Below are 22079 nucleotides of genomic sequence, written 5' to 3' on the forward strand. Positions count from 1 at the left end.
TTTCTGAATGACCACCCTTCTTTCCTGGTTCTGAGGACAGCTTTCCTCAAGGGGATGCCTGGGGCTGTGCTCACTCCAAAGAGAAGCAAGCCTCTCCCCCAAAGGCGCTACAAGGCTTCCTGTCAGATGGCAACGGCACTACGAGGGGCCTTCATATCTCCCCACCTCCCTCCCACAGCCTCTGTTCTGCCTGCAGCTACAAGACAGGTGTGTCAACATGCCACACTTCTGTCTTGGCAAAGGAGAAATGAGGCTCAGTTCCCCAGAGAGGTTTTGGGGTGCTGGTTCTGTCTTGGAAGGGAAGACTTCGGCCCTGAAATTATGCCATGTCAAGTCCTTCTCTGCAAAACACAGTGGCTGGTGTCCTCAGTCTCCCATAACTCCATACCCCGAGCAGATGCCCATGGGCACCTTGACAAAAGGAGCTCATTATTTTGCTTTCTGTTGCCGCAAAGTTCTGCTCAGCGCGGCAGCCGATCGGAGGAAGGCGCCCACCATCCGAACCTGGTTCAATAAGGTACAAGCGGCGAAGGATTCAAGAGGAGCTGTCATCGCGGATTAAAACATGTCGACGCCCCCAATGACAATAGTTATTTTTTCTGAGAATATTGAACGTGTTGCTTACATTTCATAGTTGACAGGGAAGGAAATCTAACTCCACCAGGCTGGGCCACTTAAAGGCAATCTACATGCTATAAACACACCGAAGGGTGTGTTCCCAAGGTGGTATAAAATGAGGCATGATTGCAGGATTCTTCTGCTGCCCTACTATTTCATTCCCAGCCTTTCAGCCTCTTTCTTCTTTAAGTGGAGAATTCTGTGCCAGCCGCCTGGGGTAACTTTTAATTTACTCCCTGTATAAGGGCATTTCATATCTTCCTCTAACGATTCCTCTAACCAGAAGGATAATGCTCACCTTTATCCTTTAAGGGATGAAGTTCATCCCTTAAAGCCCAACTCAGATGCCGCATGTTCTGTAAAGGCCTCCTCACTCTCACTGAAAGCTCGTTGGGAGGCCCCTACGCTATTTGCACCTGCCTCGTGGTAACACTCAGCACTTAAAATGGAGTCTGCTTGTCTATTGTCATATCTGTCTCCCACTGGGCTGGGAACTCCTGGAGACAGGGACTGTGTCTCTTCAGTGTTTAGGACAGGGCTTGGCACACAGTAGGTGCTCAGGAGGGCTTTGCTTAGTATACTTTTTCTACTATATGCAAAGCAGCCTGAGCCCATCTCGTTTACTACATTAAAGGGTAATATTAAACATGTAAAAGTGAAATGTTTCATCCAAAGAACAGAAAGGGCTATTCCCTAGTTGAGGGACCCTGGAATTCTTGTTTTTAGATGTGTTGTATACCCAGAATGTCAAAGGGGAGCCGGGAGGGGATCCCCCTCAGGCTCCCCCTGCATGACAAGGGGCAGCAGAGCTGGGACTGGGACGTGAGCCTGCAGGAAAGACAGCCCAGAGAACGCCAGCTCGACCGTGCCACCCAGCACCAAACTCTGCAGGGAGCTTATCAGAGCTGAAGTCACACAATGGCCCCAGTGCTCTCTTTGCTCCGGTGCAAAAGCATAAAGGATCACATTTATTTGCCACATTCAGGACATTGATCTGAATTGGTGTTTATTTGTTCATTTCTCATTCAGAAAGTACATTTTCTGTACTCTGAGTTCCCAGGCCTGGTATTTCTGAGGTCAAACAGATCACAATGTCTTGTTTCTCTTCTGGGTTGCCCGGGTACCCAAAGCACCCTTTTCCCTGACTGTAAGGGCTCCAGAGACTTGCAGTGGGTCAGACAGAGGTGCTTTTTGAAAGCCAGACCAGTCTGCCTGCTCTTTACCTCCCATGAACTTAATTTCAGCAATTTAAGGGTGTCTGTGTGTGTGTGTGGGGGGTGGTTATTAACCCAGCTCCATGCAGGAATGTGGACAGCTCTCCAATCCTGGAAATGATCCCCTGAGTGTTTTGATAGAAACCATAGAAAGAATTCATCTGATGTGGGTGAACTTCATGCAGTCCTCCCTAGAGACAGGAGTGAACCATTTGTTCTTCTTTGCAGAAAGCCTTTCCAGATCACAGTCTCTATGCTAAGTTCAGTGCTAGGCACTAGAGCCATAACTGAACAGGCTGTGGGCACAGCCCTCAAAGAGCTTAACATCTAGTGGGGGAGATGGACTGGGAGACACTGGGGCTCCAGGGGAAGGACATCCAGCCTAGTCTTTGGGGCTTTCTGCGTCTTGGAATTAGGAGCCTTACAAGCAAAATGTGACAAAGGAGCTTAAGCATACTGGGAAGATTTTAAACTGTCTGAAAGCTTTGGTTTCTGGGAATTCTGGGGCTCTACTGGTCATTCTTAAGACAGGTGCAACCTCCCACTTCCAGTCTGTGTGTCTTCCTGTCTCCCAGAATACATCCCATTGTGGGAAGGATCTTGCCAGAGGAAAGCTCTGATCATATCATGCCCCTTTTCAAAACTGTTTCCAATCCCCCTGTTACAAGACAGCTTAGAGCCAGGTGGCTTGGCCTCAGCTCACTACTGCCCTCCGGTGTCCTGTATCAGAGAACTACCTGCCCCTGCCTACCTTCAGCGGCTAAAGAGGGGACACTTAGCCTCACCTAGGCACTGGAGTCAATTCTATTCCCAGTTTAGGAAAGTTGTTTAAAAGTTGTTTAAAACTCTTTACCAGTAACTTACTGACGGCAAAGTTCCAACACACAGAGACTATCAAGAAATGAAACAAGAGCTGGGTGCTTATTCCATGAACATCCAGCCAGAGTCAAGTAAGGATTACTCTGGTGATAGCACAGATATTCCAGGTAACCTCAAAGCTAGGAGTGAGAAGCATGTTAAGGAATGGAAATGGGATCCAAGGCTGAAGGCTCAGAACCCTACCCAGGTACGGTCGTGAGCCCCCATTCTGCTTCTAGGCAGCCATCATTATGGGCCTCGTCTTGAGTCCCTCCCTTCCTCCCCTCCCCATTTCATCTTAATGAACCAAGACTCTGGGATAAGTTGGAGCATGACAGTGGCAAGTGATTCCAACTTGTTTGTTGGGTGCTGAGTTCTTTTTCTATGTGACACACCCCTTACCCCTAGTCCAGGGAGATGGGCCATGTTCCCTGCTGGACTGTCTTCTGTTTGGGTTTTCAGCTGTTGCTGGCTGTCAGCCTCCTAGTATGGGATCCATGTCATACCTACTCTAGGGACCGCCTGCCACCTTAGCTGTGCCTCCCTGACGCTGATGGCTGGCTGGCACCTTCAGCCCTTCACTGGCTGCCAGGATCCCCTGAGGCTACATATGCCTGATTCATCTTCTTCCTCTCTGCTTCTAGGACCTTCCCCACCCAGTGATGTGAGGCCAGTGGTCATCTCTCACCTCAATTTCTGTCCCTTCCCATATGAGCTGCCTCAGGACCAACATATACATTTTAGCTCCCACTTCGTATCTTGTGACCTTGCATTTGGGGGACAGGTACACAGCTTCCAATGTCATGCATCTCAAATTCCATCTTGTTAGACTTGAGCCATCATTCTCTCTTGCTAAAATCTTTTTGGATCTATCTTCATCCCCCCTACCATCTTATCAGTCACAAATTTTGAGGAGTATAGCTTCGCTATGTTTATCTAAGCTATCAAGGAAAAATATGTGTAGGATGGAACCAACAACAGAGCTTTTCACTTGCTGCTAGATACCCCTTTGATGTTGATGCTGAACCATAAAGCAACCCCTTTGGATACAGTCATTCAGTTAGTGCCTATTTTGCTGGATTATATAATATCTATAGTCCAAATATTTCAAGCGTCTCCAGTCCAGATGTTTCGAAACGGTGGCAAATGTTTTGTTTGGCCTGCACATTATTTTTAAAATTCTAAACTCAAGTTAAAAACCAGGAGGCTTCTCACCAAAATATCCAGATTCCTGGCTTTTCTTGAGAAATACTTAATAACAATCAGCTGGAACTGAGCGGCAGATTCCTTTGTTAGACAGGCATGCGCTCCCCGGCTGGCTACAGTCCTTGATTACTCATTTATTACTCACTAAGTTTGAGTTTACAAACTTCCTAAAGGATATGAAGGGAGACTTTCTATAACAACCATTGTATGAGCTATCTATTGCTGTGTAACAAATCACCCCAAACTTGGCAATCTTTGAGGGTCAAGAATCCAGGGAATCTTCATGATGTAGGTACTCAAAACCCCTTTCTGATCTTGCTGCTTGCTCTTTGGATAATGACAAACCTCTTAAGCTTGACTTACAGGGCCCCGTCTTCAAGGTTTGCCCCTCACTTTCTCTCACTCCATCGCACTCCTGCCCATCCTGTGCCCTCCGCCCCTGGCTACCCGAGCTTCCGCTAATCTTAAGCACCATACTCCCTCCATTTTCAACCTATGCACCGTGCTGGGTTTATGTGCCTGGGACCTCTTTCCTCCTCTCTTAAAAAAGAAATCATGACTGTGTTAGGTATTAAATCCCATTGCCTGTAATATGCATAATCCCTGCCCTTTTCTTGAGTCAATAATGGTTTTCCAGCCCCTTTCTTCTCCATATTAGTTCAGTGATACAATATCTCATGGATCTCAGTGCCTTGAATCATGGTCTTCTCGGTTGGAAACTAGACTGACTGGCAACAGTCAGGCACTCTCTTCACATTCATTTTTAGCAGAGTAGTTAAATGCTCAGCACTGAGGCTTGACTGCCTGGGTTTGAATCTTGATTCTGCCATTTATAAGCTGGTGACTTACACTGATACCTGTGTAACCTCAGTTTTCTTATCTTTAAAGTAGGAAGAATATGGGGTGCCTGGGAGGCTCAGTCATTAGGCATCTGCTCAGCTTAGGTCATGGTCCCAGGGTCCTGGGATCGAGCCCCGCATCGGGCTCCCTGCTCAGTGGGAAGCCTGCTTCTCCCTCTCCCACTCCCCCTGCTTGTTTCCTCTATCATTCTCTCTCTCTCTGTCAAATAACCAAAATCTTTTTTAAAAATTTAAAAAATAAAATAAAATAAGAAGAATAACTTAAAATAAGCTTTCCTATAAGCTTATGGTGAGGAGTAAATGAGTTAATTGTGGAAAGTACTCAGGAAGAGCCTGCTGGCCCAGAGTCAGTGTTTCTCGTGGTGATCACTGTATCCCCTCTCTCCCCTTCAGCCAGCTGCCCCGTGATCTCAGGCACAGCCAGCACAAGATGGGGATGCCCGGGTCAGAGGTCAATCCTAGGAGATCCAGTGATCCTCTCAGATTGAGAGAGAAGGCAGTGGGGATGGAAGGAGCTCACTTTGCAGAAAGACATGCGCACATCTCAGCCTCTGCTACTGATGAAGTATGCAGTCTTGGTCCCATCATGTTAACACCTCAGTTTTCTTGTCTATAAAACGCAAATACCAATAGCTCCTCTCAGGGTTGTTTTGAAAATTAAATAATGCCTGTAATGTGTGGAGTACTTTAGTGCAGGAACATAGCGGTTATTTAATAAATGTTAATTTCCTCCTTCTTCCCTTCAAATCCAGCATTCCTCTCGCGGGCACAGAGGTAGCTACAGAATGAAGCTAGGGAGCCGGGCTTTCTCTTCGGCGTCTCACACAATAGGCCATTGGCCTCAATCACGGGTCCCTTCTTACTCATCTTCTTAATTCTGTTCTTACAGAGCCCAATCAACTGCAATTTTGAATCTCCTTTTATTTTCCCTACATGACCTTTAAAAAATAAGAGCCTCCTTAGGAGTTCCCCGGGATCTGGTTTTTCTGGGTTTCTCCCATGTTATTCCTGTTTTGGATCATCACTGGTTACATAAGCAGAATTGGTTCTAAGGGCCTCCTTCCAAAGCCTCTAACCCATGAGATCGCAGCTTTCTTTCCCATCCACTTTTGGAAATCTGTCTACTAAAGCCTAGGCTTTGGGTCCACCTGGCCTGCCTGCCTCTAACAGGCCCTGTGAGACGATACGGACATTGTCCCGAGGTTCCCACACTCCACTTCACCAGTTTTTCATGGTTGATAGGAACTGATAAGCCCAGAATATCAAAGTGTCTTTTTTTAAAATTTATATTGTTCATGTATCAAACCCTGTTGCAGCACTAGAAATCAGTAGAGAAAAAGCCCATGCCTATACAGAATGTACATTTTAGCCACACATACAGACAATATCCAAATAACCAGGTAAGGACTAATATGATTTTTAGATACTTGAAAACACTTGCAGGAAAATAAGATGGGACAGGTAGGGGAGAGAACATATAGGGATGGAAGGAGGTGGATTGGAAGATTTGAGGAGATGGTCAGGGAAAGCCTATCCGAGCCCGTGGTATTCAATATACCTTGCAAAAGCTAGATCTTTGAGGCGGGAGGTATAATTGCAAAGACCCAGGGGCTAAGGAAAGAATGAGTTTTAGTCAGAGCCCATGGAGTCCTAGAAGAACCACGGGCAGTTGTTGGGGTCATAGGCAAAGCGTGTCTTTGTGTTTGCATGTGTGCGATTGTGTGTGTGTGTGTGTGTGTGCATTTTGGGGGTTGGGAGGGAAGACCTGTAGGTTTCATTAGACTCTCTGAGATGTACAAAGGGTAATTACCATGCATCCTTCCCTCTAGCCATCGGGGGAGGGAATTGTTAGCTCAGTAAGATGTCAGACATCCTGCTTCGAATGAGGTGGAAGCCTTCCCTTTGGTGCCTGGGCAGCCAGGCTCCTCCCTATCCACTTTACCTCCCCACTCACCCTGCAGTCTGGGCCATAAGCAGCCTCCCTCTTGCTCCATCTGGCCACAGCACCAACAGCCCACTAGAGATTCCGCTCTCACCTAAATGCTTCCACCCTTCCATGAGGCATGCTGAGGCAGGAGTTAACCCTTCCTGCCCCAGCAGCGCTGTTCCCCCCGACTCAAGTCATCTGCAAATCTTTGCAATACCCTTGGGATCACCCCCCACCTGGCTTCCAGCCTGAAATTGACTTTGCTTGCTACCCTTGCTGTCAGTAATGCTGTGTAGGCTTATTTCTTTAAATTAATTTATTTGAGAGAGAGAGAGAGCATGGGGAGGGGGAAAGACGGAGAGGGAGAATCCCAAGCAGATTCCCTGCTGGGTGCAGAGCCTGCCTCAGGCCGACGTTGGCTGGATCCCACAATCCTGAGGTCATGACCTGAGCCGAAATCAAGAATCGGACGCTAACTGACTGACCACCCAGGTGCCCCCTGCAGCATAGACTCCTGGAGAGATTAGTTTTGTCTTCAGCTCCCAGCTCAACAGTTTCCTCATCCAACTCACAGGTCCCTCCCACACCCGCCTCTCTCGCCACATCCCTGGCCGCTCTCCATGGTAACCAGTTCACCGGTGGATTTCTCTCCTCTGCCTGCGTGCTAATCCCCTAGGCAAACTCTCTTCCTGCCCTCACACGCTGTCGCCCCACTTGATCCAGCTATTGTGGTTCCAGTATCCAGAAAGGCAGACACTGCTTGCAATCACCCTCCACACCCCTGGCTGATATCCTGCCAGTTCTTTGCTCTTTCAAAGTCAGTGGAGGGTGGGGGAAGCAATAAAAGTACCACTCAGCTATCTGACTTCCTCAGTGTCCCGCCATACTCGAAAGATATGTCTCTCTTTCTAAACGGGGTTGTCCAGCCACTGGTGGTTAACAGCAGAGGGACGTGGCTGTGGCTGGGTGAGGTTCGGTGGATGCCCAGGAGGGTGGGGCCTCTCCCACCTAGCTGTGCGCCTGCAGGGGTAAGCAGCAAAGCCACCTTGTGTCTCCCAGCGCTCTGGAGTCTGCAGGGGGTCGTTTGCACCCCACACCCAGCATAACCCACACTGGCAGGCCTGCCACTTCCCACTTCCCGAACATGTCATGCATGTTCATGCTCTCAGCCTTTATGCATGCTGTGTGTTTCTCCCCGGGACAGTTTTTCTGTCCTCTTTATCTTCCTAGCAAACCCTCCTCACCCATCCCTTTGAGACAAACTCAAATATCATCCTATAAAGCTTATTCCATCCTGTACTATGTTGTCACAGCATCTTGTGACAACCACTTTTAGAACATATTTCAATGCACTAAAACGATCTGTTTAATTACTTCCTCCCACCACATCGCGAGCTTCTTGAGGCCAGAACCCTAACTTACTTACCCCACAGGCCCAGAACCGAGCACCGGGCCTGCCACGTGTTGAGCGCATAAAAATCTGCCCTTTGGACACACAAATGAAAGAAACACAATAGGGACATGAAGTGAGGAAGAGCAATGTTCTCAGTATTGGGGGCGTGTCTATCAGGGAAGTGCTATTTCTTGGGTTTTCTGAAGTCTCACTAGAGGAATATAATGATAAATATTGCTAAAATAGAGGGGTCTGAAAAAAAATCAATAATCCCAAAAAGCCTGGCCAAAAAAATGTACCAGCAGGCAGCTGGCTGTGCAGGTTGCAGACTTTAGATGACAGCTCCTGGGCAAGGTGATGCCCCCCCCCACCCCGTCCTGGAGTCTCCTGTGCTTATCTCTGTCCCGAATTCTGAGAGCATCTCTGGCCCGGGGGCTCTGCCTTTGGTAGATTTAAAGTAAGAGGAATATACAGAGCGTGTCAGGAAAGCCCGGGGAGCCCGGGACAGAGCCCAGGACCTGGCTGATGTTAGCAGTCCACGTAGGGATGCTGCTGGTAAGAGGACCTCTGTAATCCTAGCTCTGAGATTCAAACAAACAAACAAACAAACAAACAAACAAACAACAAAACAAAACAGTGCTTCCAGCAGCTGATTGTTTTTGTCTGCACTTGGGCTCCACTGCAGGCCTCAACAGACTCAAGTATTTAGGGAGTTTTATCAGACACCTCTGTGCCCAGGAGCATGAGGAATGACCCACCCAGAGCCAGGCCTAGATTGGAGTCCCTCTCACTCCCAGGCTCTCCCAGGCCCGAGAGAACCTGAAGCATGGCTAGAAAGGGTTTTGCCTTGGCGGAGGGCAGTACCGGCCCTCACCTTCTCCAGCCCCTTCTCTGCTCAAGTGCATGGCTGAGGCTGGGGATCCCCAAGCTAAGGGTGCATGGGAAGGATGAATGGGAGCTAACTGTGCCGTCCAGAGGGGCTGCCTGCTCCATTTCTCCAGACACGCCCTGCCAGGCTAGGTGGTGGGCTCTGCCTCCCTTTACTTCTTAGCCCGGGGCCTTTTCCTGAACCCCAGCCCCTTGCTTAGGCCCACCCCCAGGCCTACCCCTTTGCTGGGGTTCCTCCTGAGATCCACAGCTATGTTTCTTCTGGGTCAGTGTTCCCCTTGCTTGGAGACCTGCTAGGTCCCCACTCCTGTCCTTGTGTGTGCCTCACTTGCTTTCTCCTTCCACAAGCACAAACTCGATGCCTGACGTCATCGTACACATCCAGTGGTGTGTCTTGGGTATTGCCCTTCCAGTCTTGGAGCTCCTTGAGGGGAGGAGCTTGGTTTACCCTCTGAGCAGTGAGAAGCACAATGAGACACTCAGTGCTGTTTGTTCAATGAGTGAGTGCCCAGGGAACATGGCGTGTCTCCCTTGAGCCAGGGTTCAGCATGTCCTGTTGAAACATCCATGCTCCACGATAGTAGGTGTTGGCACTGGATTTCTCCTTTGTCATTTGAAGATAACCACATGGACCTGAGTCAGGGTACCTGGGTTTGCATCCCTGCCCCACCCGCTTCAGCCCTGGACCCTGAGCACATCTGTCCGCTCTTTGTAGCTTCGTTATACTCATTGGTAAGATGGGCCAAAATGCATAAAAGGTCCCTGCCTCATAGGGGTGCTGTGAATGGGAACAGAGATGGCAGAGGCTTTCTTTAGGTTTTCATGCTTTAAATCACAAAGTGGCGTGGATGAGACCTGCTGAAGTCCTGGCTTCCCCAAATAATGCCGGAGAGGATGCTCCTCGCCTAGGCACTTCCTAAGGAAGTAGGGAACAGGGGAGTTCAGACTAATGAACATTCAGTAACAGCACCCCTTAAGCACTTATAACATGTCCTGCCTTGTCTCACAGAGCCCTACAGCCACCCAAAGAAGTAGGTAACATTATTTCCATCTCAGCAATAGGTAATTGAGGCTCAGAGAGGTTAAGCCACACACCCAAAGTCACACAGCTGATAGTTGGCCACACCAGGAATTAAATTAAAATCAGTCTGTCCCCTGAGTCCCTGCTCTTTCTGCTTTGTGTGACATCTTTCAATAAAAAACCAAAAACCCAAGGACTGAGAACAGAGCTCTTGGGTTCTGCCTTATTGTGCACCCCTTCACAGGATCCTTTCCTTTGAGAATAGATTGCCTAAGGGTGTTCAGTGAGCTGAGGAAAAGAGCACCAAACCCGCTGATCTGACAAGCACTGACAGTGGGTGGGGTATAAATATGTGTGCAAAGCCCACGACATCTCCTGAGTCATGACTCAGCCAGGCTGGGGCTGCTCGTCACACAGCCTGAGCAGCCAGTGATTTGCCAAAGTATAGAGTTGACTTACAGCCTGTGGGAACCTTCGCTCTTCCCCCAGAGGACACTCAGGGCTCTGCCATAGGACTTGGGCCTCAAGGCCTACTGGTGGTCCTCACTGGTCTCCTGGAGCCCATCAGTTTTTCCAGTGCCCTGTGTCCATGTTCCAAGGAGAAAAAAATTCCTTCCCTTCCCCGAGCCTTTCCTCTACTCAAAGAGCTGCAGATGAAGGAAGAGTTCTGAAAGAGCCTCAGCAGGGTCAGATGAGGTAAGAGGAAAGTTCCGGGTGGAGAGAGAAGTTCATGCAAAGGTACTGTGGCACCACTGAGTTCAGTGTGTTTGGAAATGTGACAAGCACAGAGGCTTGCCAAGGAGGTGAAGCAAGCAGGGACTGGAACCTTCAGCGCTACAGGCCAACGACGATGCGGCCAGGGGTGGGGCTTGGGGGGAGGTTGTTACTCTAGCATGCATAGAAGCTTAGACCTCCAGCATCTCAGGACCATGGGAGTCAATCTCCAAAAATCACAGACTTTCAAGATCTCAGAATCTCGAAATTTTGGACTCATAACCTAAATTCTTATGCTTTCAGTCATGAGGTTTTGGATCAAGTTTCTGAGCTGGACAGCACTCAGAGCTCTCCAAGTCTTGCCCAAAAGGAGAATTTAGCACCAAAATTCCAGCTGGCCTCCAGCTTAACTCCCAAGAGCAACTGAACATTCCCAAGGGCCCATACTAGACCTTGCCCTCCTGGAAACCCCTTTGTGTGCTGGGACACCAGCAGGGTCTGTTCTCAGCTCAGATCTGACCTGCTGTTACAGGTTCCATGCCAACATTTCCTGAGGCTTTGAGGTCTTGGTAACTCCCTCCATTGAAGTTCACAGCAAGGGCTGTGCTCAGTACTCCCGAGCTGGAGGGACGGGACCTGAAGCAGTGTCCACTCCACTCTGCCTGGATCACCCATCCTGGCACTTTTAATGAGTCCTGGGATTCCTGCTGAAAACCACCAGAGGAGCAGGAGTATTTTATGCCCTGTAAGTAATTTTGCATGCTAGCATTTGGGCCACTGTCCCACCTTTACTTTCTATGGGTTTCCATCTCACACAGCCCCAGGCAAGGTGGCCCTTGTCCAAGGACATTTCATCCACGAGGACAACTGATTTCTATTAGTCCATTATTCCTGTTTTCATTTTCTGAATTGCTCATGGTGGATGAATAGAGAACTGGTGGACTAGAGAGCCTGGAGCTCTGGTCCTGGGGGGCCGGGGAGATGGGGGAGAAGCTGGAATCTCCTCCTGGTTGTTCGGATTACCAGCTCTGTGACCACCACAAATCTGAGGGTGTCAGGAGCAGAAAGGGTGTGATCGCTCAGCAGCGCCTCCCTGACGTATGGCCAGGACCCCATGGTGAACACCCAGACTGGTCCAGGAAGACTTTTGTTCTTGGCCCTCTAGCCTATCTCCCAGCCAGGAGTGTACCTTAATTGTGCCTGATTGTGAATTCCGAAGGTGAGTGAGGAATAAGCCCTCTAGGAAACCTAAACCCAGGCCCTCTTCCCTCATTCGTAGGTCTTGCTTGCTTGGGGATTTTGACCCCAGAGAAAGGATTTGTGCATGAATACTCTCCCAGCCCTCCAGTTGAAAGGAAGCTGAGTGTGGCAATCTGATCCCCTCCCTTGGGCTCTAAGGCTACATGGTAGCTGGAAGAAGATATTTTCTTTCCGAACTGAATCTGTGATTGCAGAAGGCTCTTGAAGGAGGCCTGAGTCCTATGGCTCCTTCAGTAGGCTGTGGGACAGAGTGGCAAACAGCAGTCTTTGGAGTCAGACAGATCTGACTTTGAACCCCTGCTCGTTCTTTACCATGTGTCTATTGGGTATGTCATTGGAAGTCTGCTCCTTGAGTTTTCTGCTTTGTCGTTTGAAGATCATCGCATGAGGGATGCAGAACATGGACCCATGCCCGGGTGCCTGGGTCTCATCCTCATCCTACCCCCTTCCAGCCCTAGGACCCTGAGCAAATCCCTCCTCCTCTCTGTGCTCCAAGTGCCTGATATATGGAATGGGGCGAATCTTACGCTCTACCTGGAGGAGTATCATAGTTGTTGAGAGTACAGCATGAGAAACAGCTGAAGTGGGTTTGGAACAGTACCTGGCATGTGGTAAGCATTAAATAAATAAAGCATTAGCTATAAATGTCATTGTTTACAGGGTGCTAGTGAGATTTCAATTAGATGAGCATCTAGAATAATGGACAGTATTTCGTGTGTGCTTAACATACCATTGCTGGATGAATGAATAAAGATCGGGATGAATAACTATCAAGCACGGGGGAGACACCCACAGGACTGCAGCCTTTCTGGCTGGGCCTTGGCACAGTGTCCTGGGCTGACCTGGACTGTCGGCAGCTGGTCGTGCACACCTTCTGCCAATGCTACGTGCCCAGCTCTAGGCCTCAGTGGCATAAGCTTGAAATCTGCTCTGGTGGTGGTATTCATACCATAGACATGGGCCAATGTTATAAATCGAGGTTTGGTTTGTTGTTATCGAGACAGAGAGAGAGAAAGGAGAGGAGAGAGGGAGGGAGAGGGAAATGGGAGAGAAAGAGAGAGAAAGAGAAGCATTGATTTCCACCTAACACATCCTTGACTGGCCAGGGGACCATTTTTACACCTGCCACTGCCATCTTCAGAGACCCGTTCTGACCATGTTATTACAGCATACATGATCCAAAATAAGTCATTTTGTAGCAGATAAGAAGATATTAGTGGATGTTGAGAGCCTGGCTTTGGAGACCCCGTGAAGTGAGGAGTGCATAAATTTTGTGGGTTTGGTCGTCACTAATGCCTGGCTGTGGCGTGATCTGGGTGGCCAGTCTGGGGCTTTCTGTAACTTGCCAAGACTAAATTAATGCTTGGAGCCTCCCAGGAAGATCATGACACTCTGCCTGGGTCCTCCCGCTCTCCTCTAAATGCCATCTGCGGAGCTCCTAGGTGGACCCTTTCCCCAAGTCCTGAGTAAGGAGAACCATTTAAGGCCGTTCCAAATCTACTTTGGTACCAACTGACTTTGACGCAGCGCAGCAATGAAAGGAGCCGGATGGAAGTGCAGCTGGTAAGCGCATGGGACAGAAGAAAGAAACACGTACAAGAATTTGTAAATGGCCCAGGCTTTAAAGACTCATCCAAAGTGATCTTAAAGGGAGAGGAATGCACAAAGCAAGACTGCCCTGAGTGTGTCCTGGGATCACGGTGGTCTCCGCCCGGCTCACCCTCATTCATCAGCAGGCTCACAGCCCCCTCCAGCTTCTTCAAGGAAATGGGGGTGGGGTAGCCTCTCTATTTATTTTTTTAGCTCTTCTGGTAAGTGGATGATCAACCAGGTTTGACAACCGTTGCATCCTAATAAATAATCTCTCTTTTAAAATGTGTTGACATATCGTTTGTGTTTCGATGGCCCTAAAGGGCTTTAGAGGAAAGTCGGTTAATCTTCTGTTCTGAGGAAGACCAGCTACTGTTCACTCTTGGAAGAATAAACAGAAACGTGCTGTGCTTTTAATCTTTAAATTAGCACCATTGGAGACTGGCAATTAGTAGCGCTTCTCAGTAGGGGGGTGTTCACACTCCCTTCAGGCACTGGAGGGAGGGGTAGCCACTTGGATCTAGGCTGGGTTTGGGGGACAACACTGAGTTAGGAGGCGGGCCGGGCCGGCTCACCTAAAACTGTGGGGCTGGGCAGAAGGGACAAAAGGCAGTGCCCTGGGCAGAGGGAAGCTGGGGAATGACAGGGGACCGTCCAAAGCAGCAGATCTGAAGATGACCACACACAGAGAATTGAAAACCGACTGGAAAATAAAGGGTCTGTTACTGAGGGTAGCAAGACGGATTCTAGAGGTTTGGAAGAACGGGGAGGGGGGAGCCTTTTTCGGACAGAGTCTGATGCCTCCTGCGTAGGGCTGGAGCCGCACCTATTCTTGGGGAAGCTCGTTTTCCCACCTGTTACAAAACTGATACTCCTCTATTAACAGGTTGAACAGATAACAACTATTTCAGTTGTTATCGGGCTTGGCTGCCCGTCAGAATCTCCCTGCAAGCTGGTGCGACAGTCAGAGACTCAGGCCCTGATCTACTTAATCAGACTCTGTGGAGGGTGGTCTCTGGAAACCAAGCGGATACTCAGGCGGGCTGGTAGAGAGGTGGCACCCGAGTACAGAGTGTCAACTCCAGGTCCAGCCCAGTTGGACTTAAATCCTGACTTCACCATTTACTCCCTGGGTCACATTGGGCCTTAATTTCCTTGTCTTCAAAATACAATGTTAATAGTAACTGCATCACAGGGTTGTCAAAAGATTTCAGTGAGACGATATTTGCAAACTGTAAAATGCCTGGTATGTTATCATTATCATTATTATTGTTTCCTTTATGAAAGAGTAGCCAGTCAATGCAGAGATAGTGGGGGTAAAGAAATACATACTGTCATCCTACCCATAGACATACACATCATATACACCCATCAAGAGTTAAAAATGTCACATGCTGGTGGGGACCATAGTATCTTGGAGAACTATGTCTTCTTAGCTTGGGTTCCCGCAGAACCAGACCCCAAGATGCAAGTTGAGGCCAGGTTGTGTAGACGAGCCCTGGAAACAGTGATGAAGAAGGGGGCAGGCCTCGAAAGAGCGAAGCCCCATTGGGCATCAATTTCCTGATCCTTTCTTTTCCTTTCTGCAAGAGATAAAGAGTACCTCATTAGGTGTTTAAATCAGATTAATGGCCATTAGTACCAGATTTCTCCTGCTCCGCCTGCATTTTGTTTCTTTTGGGATGACTCTGTGAAACTAATTGCTTTTTACAGGAGCAGCACAGGGGCAGATATGGGGAGGGAAAAAAATTCTCTGTCTGACCAGGCTGGTTGAATTCCACATTTTGACTTGGCTTCTAAGTCTGGAGGAGGGAGAGCAGGCAAGCAGCCTGCGCTCCGTGGGCTCGGAGGGGAGGCCTCGTGTGGGGAGGGTGGAGAGCAGCCCTGACCTCCTAAGAGGGGAATGATGTTTGATGAGCTCGGCTCCTGGGAGTGCTGATTCACAGAGGTCCTTCAGATGTCAGCTGAGTAGGGATTTGTGGACAGCAGGAGAGGGCTGGAGGAGCAACACAGACAGGATGACACCTGGCCCCATGCAGGGTGCAAATTGTATTTCTCCCTCAACGCAGACTATTGACAACTCCTCCATTGATTCTAAATCTGGCAAAGTCACAGAGAGCAGACTCCCTACCTCCTCTTTCCCCAACACATTAAAACAGACATGAAATACAGCTTTCCCCTTTTTTCCACAGTGATGCTCCTGCCATGCTCCCCCCAGACACTTCATTAAAAGTTATTCATAGATATTTCAAGAAGTAGTTAAAGGTAGCTTCCAGAGGGGGAGAAAAGTGAAAGAATGCAACTTGGAGACAGGAAGTTGAACATCAGATCTTTAGCAAAAGTAGAAAAGCAAAAATGCTGAACCCCATGATTAGTCATTACATTTTTCTCTGAGCTTCCCGGCAGCCTCAGCAAAAAGGTCAATATGAGGAGTTGTATATTTGTGTTCAGGTATAAAGAAAACCACAAGTTCTTCATATTTTTTTAGCTGAGTTCTGAGAGGTATTTGTCATATATACATTATAGCTAATATGTGATAGTGTCTTGGACCACAGTTTCCTAGCAAACTCAGAAGTGCCTCTGAGATAGTTCTTTCTTGCTTTGGCAACTGATAAAAGTTGAAGGAAAACATGAAAACCTAATTGTTAAAGGCACTTTGCAATAACTATGAGCCAGTATTAACTGTGATATTTCAGGACTTTTTCGATGTTTGATGGCAGCTGTTTGATCATGGCTAAGGGAATTCTGTCTTCTAATCAGTAGCCAATTCTGGGATGCAGCAGGCTAAGAACAGAAACCTTTATTCTAGTTCTTTTGCCAGAGCTCAGGGGTAGAAAGGGGCAAGCAGCTCCTATGAGAAGCAAACTTTTTCTTCTCTTGCTGCCACCTTCTAAGTGGTTCTTCTGTGTCTATCTGTCCCTTCTCATTTCCTGTGCATCAGGAGTTCACGATCTTACTATAACGTCAGCACACCAGAATAATAGAGCCCGTTTTGTTAGCCTTCGTGTGCAACAAACCAGCCCACAGGTTACTGGTTTAAAACAGTAGCCATTTACTGGCTCACAGTTCTGTAATAAGGTAGCTCGTGTCTGCTCTGCAGGGTGTCAGCTGGGCTCCCCCTGCATTTACAATCAGCTGAAGGATCCAAGATGGCCTCTCTCACATGTCTTGGCCTCGGTGGGGTGGCCTAAATTAATGGGGACTCCCTGGGCCTCTCAAGCTCAAAGAGGCTGGTCTTCCTTACTTAGGGTAGCAAGATAATGAAAGCAGAAACTGTAAGGCTTCCTCAGGCCTATGTCTGCACCAGCCCAGGTCCCTCCAACAGCATCCTATTGCCCCACAGTCAGCCCGGATTCAGTGTGTAGAGCAGCTACACAAGGGTGCGAGTTCAGGGAGGTGTGATTCTTGGAGGATTGTTGGGTGGCAATTATCTACAGCCCTGTGCCACCAATAAACTCAACCACAGTGGTCCTGTAGGCAGCGGTTCTCACCCGAGGGGTGGGATGGGAGAGAAGGGGACAAGTAGTCCCCCTTGGGAGTGAGGAAAGGTATCATTTGGTATTAGCCCACTTCTCACTCTAACTTTCTGGACTCGCGCCACCCTCATAAGTCCGAATACAGGCTTTTTGAGTTCTATTTAAAATTGTCAAAACGGAGGGGCACAGGGTGGCTCAGTCATTAAAGCTTCTGCCTTCAGATCAGGTCATGATCCCAGGGTCCCGGGATTGAGCCCCGTGTTTGGCTCCCTGCTCGGCGGGAAGCCTGCTTCTCCTTCTCCCACCCCCCCTCCTTGTGTTCCCTCTCTCGCTGTGTCTCTCTCTGTCAAATAAATAAAGTCTTTAAATAAATAGATAAATAAATATAATTTTCAAAATGGTTATGTCAGAGATGGACCTTTGAAGACATGGAACAGGAAATTTTTTAAGAGGCCTCCTGACAGCCATGCTTGAAGACACTGTAAGCATGGGGCACACCGAGTTAGGCCCCTCTGTCTATGGCCAACCTTGGACAGCCGCATCCCCAAGCCTCTCCAGTCAGCTGTGCTGCTGCAGATCATGAGGTCATGTTCACATCAGCTAAAGTGAGATACACAGTGTGTTAATGGCAGCCTCAAAGTCAGTTCAGTTTTCATCGGGCTGGAACGAGAAAGCCGACGGGCCTCACTGGCCCTAACTCCGGGAAAGGGTCACACTGTGTGAAAGGATGACTCGAATGACAGTTGAGGCCATATGCTGATCACTTTTGCAGAAGCCAGAAAAGCCAGAAAGCAGGAGGGCTAGATCATCCAGCCACTGGATAACAGAATTAGGGGCAAGACATTCTGACTTCAGAGAGACGGTGTAAATCTTTAAAAAGATTGAAAGAGGGCTAAACGTAAGATCCTATGTTTTGGCTCAGAGCATGCGTAAACACACAGGCACATACACATACACACACACACACACTCACACACACAAGCATGCACCCACACATGCATGCAGCTGTGAAGAAAAGGAATGAAGGAGCCTGATTTGGCAGCACCAGGTGAAGAGGACCTTTAGTTGTCTGTTTCCAGGAAGCTCAAGTTGAGTCGAAAGCAGGCCAAATTAATGTGACCTTCAACTACATGAATAGGAGCATAGACTCTAGGATGAGGGAGGTGATTTGTTCATTCTATTCTGTATAACCCAGTTTACTCCATAAGTATTAGACCAATATCTAGGTGTGTAATTTAAAAGTGTTAGAGAAAACCACATAACTTGAGGGAAGTTTGGTGTGATTAAAGAACCTGAACTCAGAGGAACTAAAGACACTTGACCTAAAATCCCCGGCAAGGACTTAAGGATGGTCTTTAAATGGTTGTCATGTGGAAGAGGGATTGTATCTGCCCCCTTTGGCCTCCAGAATAAATCTTGGACCAGTGAGTGGAAGGTGGAAGACCCCTGGCATTTGGAACATCTAACAGTTGGAGTGGCCCAGTAAGGAATGGGCTGCATAGTGTGTCCTGTCACTTTGAGGCTGAAGGATCGAACACACATCAGGTTAGCCAGAGGGGACCTGACCTTAGAGGGGTAATCCATTCAAAACAAATGTTAAAATCCTGTCCAACTGACGCTGAGGTCTTGGCATTCATAGGGATTTGCCCAAGATCACAGAGCAAGTTGGTAGATGTCTAGGAACTGACTTTCCTGCCTCCCTTTCTGCATTTCTGCCCTGGATGCCAAGTTCCCCTCACCAATGTGATGATGACTCAGCAGAGATGCCTAGGGATCATATCCTATCCATCCTTCCAGACCGATTTGTTTGGCCACCATCGTGTGTAAAAAGGTTTGAAATTGGGGTGCCTGGGTGGCTCAGTGGGTTAAAGCCTCTGCCTTTGGCTCAGGTCGTGATCCTGGGGTCCTGAGATCGAGCCCCGCATCGGGCTCTCTGCTCAGCAGGGAGCCTGCTTCCCTCTCTCTCTGTCTGCCTACTTGTGATCTCTGTCTGTAAAATAAATAAATAAAATCTTAAAAAACAAAAAAAAAGATTTGAAATCAATGTCTGCAGGGGGGCATACCAGTTCTGGCAGTGGCCACCGTGCCCCACAGTCTTCCCTGGACATGAGGTCCCGCACATGCTCACATCTCCTGCTTGGCCACCATGGCCTTGCTGCTTGCTGAATCTAACCTAGAGACAAGGCAGAGCAGGAGTAGGAGGTCCTGAACTAGAGCCCATGAAGAAGGCTTTGCAGCTCCTTCTCTTATAGCTCCCAGCGTGATGGAAACTGACAAAGGGCAGAAAGGAGCTTTTTTTTTTTTTTTTTTTAAGCATCTACACCGTGCTATGCATTTTTCACACATGTTAATCCCATTTAATCCTCATAACAACTCTGTTAGTTTCCTAGAGCAGCCATAACAAAGTGCCACAAATTAGGTAGCTTAGAGCAATAGGAATTTATTGTCTCACCATTCTGGAGTCCAAAATCAAGTCCAAATCAAGCAGGGCCACGCCCTGTCTGAAGGTGATAGAGAGGGATCTGTTCCAGGCCACCTAGCTTCTGGTACCTCAGGTCTTCCTCAGTTTATAGGTGGTCATCTTCTCTTTCTGTTTCCCTCCTTGTCTTCCTTCTTTGCCTCTGTCTGTGTCTGAAGTTCCTCCTTTTTAAGGAATACCTGTCATATGGGATTAGGACCCAAAGATCTTACCTCGGTTAAATCTGCAAAGACCCTATTCCCAACGAAGGTCATCTTCTAAGTTACTAGGGGTTAGATTTCAACATACCTTTTTGCAGGGACACAGTTCAACCCCTAACAGTCCACCCTGTGCTTCCGCACAATTCATGTCCTTACCACATGCAAAATACATTCACCACATCTGATATCCACACAGACGTCAACAACTAGTTTAGTAACAGGCCCAGGATTATAATAACACTGATACTTGGAAAGCAGCCTTAAATGCAGAATTGCTGACCCCAAACACCATCCCTTCTACGGCACAGGGCTGCTGCTATGGGGCACGCCCACTGTGTGCCAGGCACTGTGCCTGCTACCTCATACCCTTTTGTCACAGTGCCGTGCTGGTCTGGTTGGGCCCCAGACTGGGCACCAAGGGGCACAGAGCTCCTACTATCTTCTTCTTTTTTTTTTTTTTTTAAAGATTTTGTTTATTTATTTGAGAGAGAATGAGAGAGAGAGAGAGCATGAGAAGGAGGAGGGTCAGAAGGAGAAGCAGACTTTCTGTAGAGCAGGGAGCCTGATGTGGGACTCAATCCTGGGACTCCAGGATCATGACCTGAACCAAAGGTGATCGCTTAACCAAGTGAGCCACCCAGGCGCCCTGCTCCTACGGCCTTCTGATAGGGATGAGGCTCAGCCCAAGTGGGTCTGTCCCAGGGCCTGGGCATGAGCGGGCTGAGAAGGTGGAGGAGGGCACCCAAATGGGCAGTCCAGGAGAATACAGACAAAGAGAAACAGAGTCCTGGGGAGATGCAGTGGTTGCAGGTAGGAGAATGCAGCCCACCTGGGTCATTCTGGGGGGAGGGGTGTCGTGGGCTATTGCCTGAACTTCTGTGGAAGACCCAATGAATGTGGCTGCTGTGCTGTCACTAGCTGGGAGGCAAGGGGGTGGCAGGAGCCGTTTACATTATGAAGCAGGGGAATCAGATGCTTAGCCAGGCAACGGCAGGCAACAACCCAATACCAACTGCTCACATGGCATAATGCCTGGTCCTCCACTTCCTGGAAAGATGGCGATCCAGGCAGTATATTAGGCAGGCGATCTAATCTTCGTCGATGGAAGCTTTCTTTGAGCATTAGAGGAGCTCCAGTGGAGGGCATTGGGGAAGAAAGAGGCCACTGAGCTGATGAGAAGAATATGGCTTTGGAAGTCTTTAGACCCGGCTTGAAACCAGCCCGCACCACTCACGAGCTGCGTGGCATCGGACAAACTGAGAAACCCTTCTGAGCCCCATTCTCCCGTGGGCCGGTTGTGAGGATTCAATAGACAGGGCGTGTGAAGCACGCGGTCCTGTGCGAGTTGCCGAGCTTAGTACAAACTGTTTCCCTTTGAAGCTGAGTGGCGCTGGCCATCCTGGGGAACATGAAGGGGACCTGGGGAGGGAAATGGACCCTCCAGCCTCTCTGTGGGGGAGTCCGTTCACCCTAAGAGGGTGAATATCTTCATTGCACCTTCCCCGCTATGCTAATGATGCATTTTCTCCCCCTCCAGAGGAACTGAAGGAGAAACTGACAGAGTATGTGGACAAGGTAAATGGCCAGAAGCCGGGTTTCATCAAAGTCGTGCGTCACAGCAAGCAGGAAGGCCTCATCCGCTCCCGAGTCAGCGGCTGGAGGGTGGCCACTGCCCCTGTAGTGGCCCTCTTCGATGCCCATGTGGAGTTCAATGTGGGCTGGTAAGTGCCCATCAGGAGAGGAAGATGAGTCCCAGGGTGGTCCTGGGCTGTGGCTCAAAGGAGTGCAAAGCATGCTGGGATCTCAGTCATAGTGGGGGAAAGGAGAGAACTGTGGAAACAGCTGAAATCGGATGTATGACTGATGTAGGCAACAGGCCAGCCCTTCGAGGTTGGGGAGAGCCGGGGGTCAGCAGACCAATGCACAGTGTCTCAAGGGTATGGTGACATTGGGTGTGACCCTGGCTAGTGGCTTCTCTCTAGGAGGCAGGGTCTGGGAGAAGGTAAATGCTAAGGGCCAAGCTGAGAGTGCCAGCCCAGCTAAACACAGTGCAAGTGTCCAGCAAGGGACAGCTGGACCAGACTTGAGGCAGGAGCCCAACCATACAGACAGGGTCAAGGCCCAGTGGTCAGAGGGGGAGAAGGTAGCTTGATGTCATCAGGTGGGATCCCCCCTTCCCCAAAATGCCCTGCCAGGCGTAGCATAGAATCTCAGACTTTCCCTACTGGTGAAACTGGGTCTCAAAAAAATTTCCTTTCTCTGGTGAGGGCTGCTCGGCGGCTGCGTGGGGCAAAACAAAATGTATATGGCCTCCGTGGCTGCAGCCAAGCAGGGATGGGGCACCTGACCCCGATATCCCGGCAGGGCTGGAGGGT

At 48.9% G+C, this 22079-nt stretch overlaps 1 protein-coding gene across 2 annotated transcripts in view; it reads left to right on the plus strand.

Annotated features, from left to right (window-relative positions):
- GALNT18 (polypeptide N-acetylgalactosaminyltransferase 18) overlaps positions 1-22079 on the plus strand; it is a 345093-nt gene that overhangs the window by 222115 nt on the left and 100899 nt on the right. For both annotated transcript variants that reach the window (XM_059408147.1, XM_059408158.1), the window contains exon 4: positions 21242-21425. In XM_059408147.1, coding sequence (XP_059264130.1) covers positions 21242-21425 — 184 coding nt within the window. The remainder of the gene's footprint in view (positions 1-21241; positions 21426-22079) is intronic.

The sequence above is a fragment of the Mustela nigripes genome, chromosome 1 (genome assembly GCF_022355385.1).
Source record: "Mustela nigripes isolate SB6536 chromosome 1, MUSNIG.SB6536, whole genome shotgun sequence".
NCBI classification, from domain to species: Eukaryota; Metazoa; Chordata; class Mammalia; order Carnivora; family Mustelidae; genus Mustela; species Mustela nigripes.